At 50.3% G+C, this 8,309-nt stretch overlaps 1 protein-coding gene across 1 annotated transcript in view; it reads left to right on the top strand.

The window, feature by feature from the left end:
• Apobec3b (apolipoprotein B mRNA editing enzyme catalytic subunit 3B) overlaps nucleotides 1–8,309 on the top strand; it is a 15,575-nt gene that overhangs the window by 1,447 nt on the left and 5,819 nt on the right. Inside the window, exons 2-4 of the mRNA XM_005354188.3 lie at nucleotides 1,773–1,929; nucleotides 3,073–3,352; nucleotides 3,510–3,624. Coding sequence (XP_005354245.1) covers nucleotides 1,773–1,929; nucleotides 3,073–3,352; nucleotides 3,510–3,624 — 552 coding nt within the window. The remainder of the gene's footprint in view (nucleotides 1–1,772; nucleotides 1,930–3,072; nucleotides 3,353–3,509; nucleotides 3,625–8,309) is intronic.

The raw sequence follows: 8,309 nt of genomic DNA, 5'->3' as shown, positions 1-8,309 counted from the left end.
CCGCCTGCCTCTGCCTCCCGAGTGCTGGGATTAAAGGCGTGCGCCACCATCGCCCAGCTTGGGGTGCGCCACCATCGCCCAGCTTGGGGTGCAGGCTTTTAAGGCTAGTACTTTTTATCTGCTGAATCATCTATCTCCCTGGCCCATACTGGTTTTCTTTTTTTTTTCTTTTTTCTTTTTCTTGTGTTTTTAAAACGTCACCTTTCCCTGAACAGCTTTATTCTGTCTAGTGACGAGTAGACCTGTCTAGAGTGACTCCCAGGAGGGGACTCAGCAAGGCATAGCACAGAAGAGCTTGTCTTTAAAGCTTCAACAGAAAGCCCCTTGCCAGCCAGTGTGTTCTACAGGCTTAGATCTCCCGAAGCCAGGTATAAGCACTTATCCGGGTTTTTGTTGTTGTTGTTTTGCTTTTCGAGACAGGGTTTCTCTGTGGCTTTGGAGCTTGTCCTGGAACTAGCTCTTGTAGACCAGGCTGGCATCGGACTCACAGAGATCCACCTGCAACTGTCTGGCAGGCACCTATCTGTTAATAGCCTTGGCCTTGTGTGGCCTTGTAATCAGGCCTGGAAGTCACCTCTCCTCCCAGCGACAGAAATAAGACCCTCATTCTTCTGACCATTCTTCATTGAAGTCTGGGTCTTCTGGCCCTTTATTACACAGGCTGCTGACTAGGATCCTACCTGATGCCCTCCTCTGTCCTAATGACAAAATGGATCAGCTGGCCTAACCGGACCTAGCTCTGTCCCTCCCAGCTCTATGGTAGGGGAGTTCTGTCTCCTCGGTTTTGTTGTTTGTTTGTTGGTTGGTTGGTTGTTACTGTTTTATGGGAATTTGTGGTGGTGGCAGTTTGACTGCTTTGGTTTGTTTTTTCAGACAGGATTTTGCTATGAAGCCCTGGCTAGCCTGCCACTCACTATATAGAATAAGCAGGACGCGCCGGGTTCAATCTTGGAATAATCCCCCTGTTCCTGATCCCCAAAGGCTATAGGAATAGGTTTGGGTTTTCTCTGTCTATTAAGTGGGAACATCTTTCTCAGGGTCCTGGGAGGATTTGAGGAGTTCAGCAGACCCAAGAAACGCTGAGAGTATCTGTGTGAAGTTAGGGATTTCCCCAACAGTGGATCTGTGTGTGTGTGTGTGTGTGTGTGTGTGTGAGGGTTGTATATGTGTGCTCACATCTGGGAGCCAGAGGCTGATGTCGCCTCTTTTCCTCAGGTGCTTTCTGCCTTTTTTTTTTTTTTCTTTTTTAATGAGCTAGGGTCTTTCACTGAAACAAGCTGCAGATTCTGGCTGGCTGGCCAATGAGCTCCTGTCTTGGCACCCCAACTCTGGGGTTAGATATGCACACCCCATGCTTGACTTTTACATTTGCTCTGAGAGTCAGGTCTTGTGTGCCAGCGCTTTTCTGACTGAGTTGTTGCTCCGGTACCATTTCCTTGATTCTAAGAACCCCCCTACCCTGCAGAGGTGTCAAGTCAGGAAGGAGCTGGGGTGAAATGCTAAAAGTTATTACTCATGGGTGGAAGAGTTTGGGGCCTTCTGTGGTCTCAGCTAGGGGCTCCACTGCAGGGAGCAGCACTGGGATGTGGGTAGGAGGGTACCACTCTGGCTGCAGCTTTTTCTCTTCTCTCCCCATCTTCCGGCTTGGAAAGACTCTAGAGCTTGTCAAAGGTCAAGGGCAGGCGGTGTCTCAGAACTCCAGGGGCCTTGTTCTGCTTGGAGTCACTCCAAGGCACACTCTGAAATTTCTGTTTTCTCTCTTGTGCCTGCAGAAACCCGATAGAGACGTTATATCAAGGTACATACTACTTGCACTTTAAGAACCTAGTCTATTCCAACGGCCGGAAGAACACCTTCTTGTGCTATGAAGTGAATAGGATGGAGTGTGGTGTACCTGTCCCCCTTTGCCAAGGGGTCTTTAGAAAAGAGGTACATGGAGTCCTGGGTTTGATCCTTGGCAGCACAGAAAAACCAGGCATAGTGGCTCACACCTGTGATCCTAGCACTCAGGAAGTGAAGACAGGAAGACCAGAAGCTCAAGCGTATCCTTGGTTATATAGAGCTTGAGTCCAGCCTGGGCTATGTGAGATCTTGTCTAAACAAACAAATCAATAAATAGTAAATAAATAAAAGCCAAGAGGCTGCAGAGGGGTGTCACAAAAGCCTGTGAAAGCCAGGGGGACAGAGAAGGCGGCTAAAATTCTAACCAATGGGAGGCAGAGCCAAGGACGCTCCAGAGCAAGCTCTGGGTACAGTGGGGGACCTGCCTCAATGTGGAGAGGAAACAAGAAAAAGATCCAGTGTCAATTTCTAGACACCTCATGTACATGCTGTGGCACATGTGTGTTCCAACACACAGGAAAACACACACACACACACACACACACACACACACACACACACACACACAAAACCTAAATAGATTGTTCAGACTCTTCTTAGAAGAGGCAGGAACTCAGTCCATTGAGAATATGGCTGGGCACGGCAGTGCACACCTTTAATCCCAACACTCCAGAGGCCTCAGAGGCAGCTGGATTTCTGAGTTCAAGGCCAGCCTGGTCTACAGAGCTAGTTCCAGGACAGCCATGGCTATACAGAGAAACCCTGTATCAAAAAACCAATAGATAGATAGATAGATAGATAGATAGATAGATAGATAGATAGATAGATAGATAGATAGATATTTTAGAGGGAACAAAACGACGTGTGTGTTGTGCAGATGCTGTAAATGTTAACTCAGATGCATGAGCCGCATTTCAAGACTCAGGAGCTACCCTTGCCCGGTTAAGGGACCATCTTAGCCCGTGCCCTCCCGAGCAGATACGGCAGATGATATCTAGTTGCCCCCAATGGACATGGCCACCAGCAAGGCTCAGAGTGCTGCTGAGAGAAGCCAGGGAGATGCAGAATGGATGTGAGGTTGATAGCCAAGCCAAGAATGGTGAGGGATGCGAAATTAAGGAAGAAGGATGGGGAAGGGGCGGAGACACAGAACCAGTTAAGTGCCAGGATTATTTGCCTGTATGCAACTTGCTCCTCCCCTCCCATCATGGATTCCCCTTTCTTTCCCAGAATGGCGGCCTCCATGCTGAAGAATGCTTCCTGTACTGGTTCCACACCCACATACTGGAAGTGTTTCCTCCCAATGAAAAGTACAAGATTACCTGGTATACCTCCTGGAGCCCCTGCGATGACTGTGCGGAGCAGGTGGCCAGGTTCCTGGACACTCACCGCAACCTGAGCCTGGCCATCTTCAGCTCCCGCCTCTACTATTTTTGGCACCCGAACTACCAGGACAAGCTTCGCCGGTTGCATCAGGCAGGAGCCCAGATGGCTGCCATGGATTTTCCAGGTGAGGAGGGGCAGGCATCAGGGCTGCGGGAGTGCCTGGGGGCGTGACCTACGGTGAAGGGGGATCAGTCAAGGGGGATCAGTCGGAGAGTCTGCCTGGAGGGACCTGTGGAAAGTCCTGATGTCCCATAACTGCTTTCTCTCCTCTTCTATCTCAGAATTTGAAAAGTGTTGGGACAAATTTGTGGACAATGATGGCAAGTCATTCAGGCCTTGGAAGAAACTTGAAACATATTTTCGGTACTATGAAAAAAAGCTCTGTGAAATTCTCAGGTGAGGGGCTTTCTCATGCCTGGCCTCCTCTCTTCCTCCTCCTCCCAAACCTCCTCTTTCTCTGGAGCATCCTTACCCATAAGGCCCTTCCCACTCCTTAACCTGGTGTCTCCCATCATGACATCGTGATTGAATCCAGTTGCTAAACGGAAGTGAATTGGTGTGAGTATAAGCAATTATACTTATTTTTTTTAGCAATTATACTAAACGGAATGTGGTGGAGATTGGAAGGCAGAGAAATTCCAACAAGGCAGCCGTGAGGTGATGAAGAGATGGCTCAGCAGTTAAGAACATTGGCTACTCTTCCAGAGGACCCGGGTTCAATTCCCACCATGCACATGGCAGCTCCAACTGTAACTCCAGTTCCAGGGGAATCCTGCCCCCTCACACAGACATGCATTCAGGCAAAGCACCAATGCACATAGAAAATACATTTTTTTGTTTTGTTTTGTTTTGTTTTTTATTATGTAAACAGTGTTCTGTCTGCATATATGCCTACTCGCCAGAGAGGGCACCAGATCTCATTACAGATGGTTGTGAGCCACCATGTGGTTGATGGGAATTGAACTCAGGACCTCAGGAAGAGCAGTCAGTACTCTTAACCTCTGAGCCATCTCTCCAGCCCTTGTTTTGTTTTTTTAAAGGCAGCCACTGAGCAGTCGTGGCCCATGTTTTTAATCCCAGCATTTGGGAAGCAGAAGAAGGCGGATCTCTGTGACTTACTTAAAGGCCAGCCTGAGCTACAGAGTGAATTCTGGGACGGCCAGAGCTATGTAGAGAAACCCTATTTCAAAAAACAAAACAAAAAAAAAATGAAAAATGAAAAAAAAAAGCAGCTTTGAGTGCTCAGAGGAAGGAAGAGGCTGCCAGAGCCCCAGCTGCCGTGCAGTCACCCACAAGATGCTAAGCCAGCCTGTGCTTAGCATCCAGGTCCAAGAGGCTGACAGGCAGCTTTTCTGAGGCTCTCACTGCCTTATAGATGGTCCCTTCTTGTTGGGTCACTGTGTGCTATGTGGTCCTTCTTTCCTAGTATCCCTCTGTCCAAATTCCCTCTTCCCATAAGGCCTGGATTAGGACCTGTCTAAATGGTTGTACTCGGAGTCAGGCTTAGGACCTTAAACTTGGGTTCTTTGGGTTCCTTTTGTTGTTGTTGTTGTTGTTGTTTGTTTTTCAAGACAGGGTTTCTCAGTAGCTATAGAGTCAGGCTGGTCTCAAACTCACAAAGATCCACCTACCCCTGCCTCCGGAGTGCTGGGATTAGTGTGCACCACTACTACCCCGCTCTGGGCGGTAGGAGGCTTCTTTGTGCCCTTGCTTGGTTGTCAGCATGCTGGAGAATCCCTGGCCATGCCCCAACACCCTTTATATCCTGGAGCCCCACCCCCCGCCGTCATGGAGTTCTGGGTGGGGTGCTGGTGAGCCTCAGTGACTGGGGCCTGAACTAAAAGGAATGCTGGGATATATACTCCCATAAGAGGCTGGGGAGAGGAGGGTGGAGAAACAAGATGGGTAAGAGTAGAAACAGGCTGATGAGATGGCTTGGTGGGTCTAGGTGCTCGGCATGCGAGCCTTGCGACATGAATTTGATCCCTGGAACCCACATAAAGGAGGAAGGAGAGAAACAACGCTATCGTTGCCCTCTGACCTCCAGACTTAGGCCATGGAAGATATGCACCTACATCATACACACACATGCGCACACACTCAAAATAATATAAAATAATACAATTAAATAGTTTTTTTTTTTAAGAGTAGAAGGCTGAGCCAGGCAGTGGTGGCGCATGTCTTTAATCCCAGCCCTCGGGAGGCAGAGGCAGGAGGATCTCTGTGAGTTCAAGAGGGACAGCCAGGGGTTGTACATCTGGCACCAGGCAGGATGGGAAGTGAGACCAGGAGGCAGGTGTTTCAGGGGAGCTCAGGCAGCATGCTGACGGATTGGCCAGGGACCATAGCCCTTGGTAGGCCATTTCATAACACCATGAAAAGCGGGAGCTCTGCTAGACCCGGATGACTCCAGGCATACAGACTCGCTCACTGTGTGATGGCCAGAGTCCCATCTTCCTCTGGGCTGTTGGTATGGCATTTGAAGGCAGCATCCAGGGGTCCTCTGGCTGGGTCAGCATGTCTGCCTTCCAAATCTTCCTCAAGGGGAGAGGTACATCATAGGGGCCCTGATGTGGCCCCAAGCTCCAGTGTCCCAGTCACCAACATTGTCCCTCATGAACAAGACTGCTTCTTGTGTTGGGAGATGCTTAGGCTTGTCCTTGCGAGCTGCCCCCAAATGTCTGATAGCTGCCTGAGCCCAGCATGGCTCCCTTGGCAGCAATCTCCTCTCTGCCCGTGGCTCATAGAGTTGGCGTTTTCTGTCCCTCACAGTGCCTCTTAAGTCTGGAGACGTGAGAATATTCTCGAGGGAGAAGCCAGGGTTCCACTTCTTGATGTGGGACGTGCCTCAGCACTCTGACTTAGATAAGCTGCCAGGATACAGATGTGATCTCTTCCTAAGAGGACCCGGCTCATCCCGGAATATTCCTCGGACATTGGGACAGGTTGCGGGGAGGAAGAGGTGTCTCTAAACTCTTGCCTGAGCCTCTGTTAACGTCAGGAGTGGGGCCAGGGCAGGATGGAGGCTGAGAGTGGGGACGAGGTACAGAGGGTAACCGTGAGGGGAAGACCTGCTGGGGACTCTGGGTCTTGTGAGAGCCAGGCCCTGAGGTGACAGCTTTTACAGAACGTTCTTTGTGTTCTCTAATCTGAGGATCCCTGGTTGAGACTTGCCAAAGCAGACTGGCAGCTTCAGGAATGTGAACTTGAAGTCCATGTCCTTGTAGCTTAGACCTGGCAGGCCCTAGGTGGGAGCCACCTCTTCCCCAACCCCTACTTCTGCTGCTTCCTGAAAACAATGAGGGCCACAGAAGCAGCAGCTGGAGGAGGAGGGAACACAGCCAAGCAGACCTGGCCACTGTCCAGCCATGTTCTTCATTTGTGGTGTGACCTCTAGAGACTCAGTTTCTCTGTGCGCTTGAGACCTCTTCTGAGATGTCAGAGCCACGACCCCTCCATCCCCCCTTCCTGTATTGCTGAGATAGCAGGTAGGGCAGAGGTGTTACCTTCTCTGAGGCTGGAGAGGAAATCCTGTGCACCAAGTGCCAGTTAGGGGTGAGTGAAGAAGGCGCCATCTGCCCTTCCCCCTTCGCGGTCCAGCTCGGCACCCACCTCCCTTTCTGGCATTTACTTCCTCTTTCCTTTTGGATCCCTGCTCAGGCTGCATGGGGAGACCTGTCTCCATCCTAGGCTCTGCTTTGCCAAGTCAGAGGAACAACAGGAAGGAGAGTGAGCCCGAGCCAACCTAACTGCTCTGGGCCCTCCTGTTCCGAGGTGGGGCCCGTAGATCACTATCAGGGTCTCATAGACAGAGCCTCCTTGGTAGGACGTGGAGCCGCAGACCCAAGGATCCAGAGCAGGACTAGGACCATCCTGCCCAGGATACCCCACAGGATGCCCCAAGACAGGTATGTGGGAGGCTTGAAAACAGAGAACACTGATGGGCAGAGACCAAGGAGATTAAAAACAAGAGAGCCACCCCACCTAGAGACCCTGGTAGGAGCAGGTGTTGTAGGAACCCAGTCACAAACCAGGGACTTTCCCAGGGCCACAGATGGCTCCAGAGAGCGGAACAGTACCAGCTGTTTCATCTGCCTCCCTCCCTCCCACTCCAGGTCCTGCCTCTTCAGAAGCCCCCACTCTTTCCCCAGTTCTGTGCTTTTAGCTTTGTTTCCAATGTATTAATGTATATAATTTTAAAACTAATGCACAAAATAATGGGTTTAATTGTGGGTTTTTCACAAATATATATCGTAGTTGGCTCTCACACACATGCACCCCAGTGAGTTCTTGTTCCCTCTCCCACTGGACCCTTCCTCACCACAATCTCCCTTTTACACGCACACATGCACACACGGCCTCCAGTAAACACATTCTTTCCCCTTCGTGGCTGAGGAGAACCCCATCATGTAACCAGGCTGCCTTCTCTTCACCCATCCCTCTGCTGACACACCCAGGCTGGCCCCGTATTTTGGCTTTTGTGGGTATCGGAATAAACACGGATGTGCAGTTGCCTCTGCCATGTGACTTGGAATCTTTCCCATGTACACTGAGGAGTGGTGTGTGAGGGTTGCGTGATAGTGAATGCTTGGCTGTCTGCAGAACCTCTGTGCTCTTGCACAGTGACTGCACTAGTGTGTGCCCAGCCACAGTGCTGTGGCTTCTTCCCTACACCCGTTCCTCACCAACATTTGTGGTCGCTTACTTATTTTTTTAATGTTTTTGTTTACTTTTATTAGACAGGGTCTCTCATCACAAAGCCCTGGGTGGCCTAAAGCTCGCTATGTAGACCATAGCTTGCTGTAATCCTCCTGCCTCTGATGCCCAAGTGCATGAGGTATTGCTGCATGAGACTCAATACAGCTTATGTAGTGTGAGGTGTGTGCATGTGTTCACGTGTATGTATGCATGTTGGGAATGTCAGAGGAATGCTGGGTATTCTCACTGAGTGCCATACGGGCTGGATGGCCAGCTCCAGTGATACCCTGTACAAAGCGTGCCAGTGTTGTGATTACAGGTCCATACCTCTATAGCTGGCTTTTTACAGGGTGCTTGGGATCCAAACCAGGTCCTCCTGCCTG

Source organism: Microtus ochrogaster, chromosome 15 (assembly GCF_000317375.1).
Source record: "Microtus ochrogaster isolate Prairie Vole_2 chromosome 15, MicOch1.0, whole genome shotgun sequence".
Taxonomy (NCBI): Eukaryota; Metazoa; Chordata; class Mammalia; order Rodentia; family Cricetidae; genus Microtus; species Microtus ochrogaster.
This window is presented reverse-complemented; position numbering and strand designations above follow the sequence as displayed.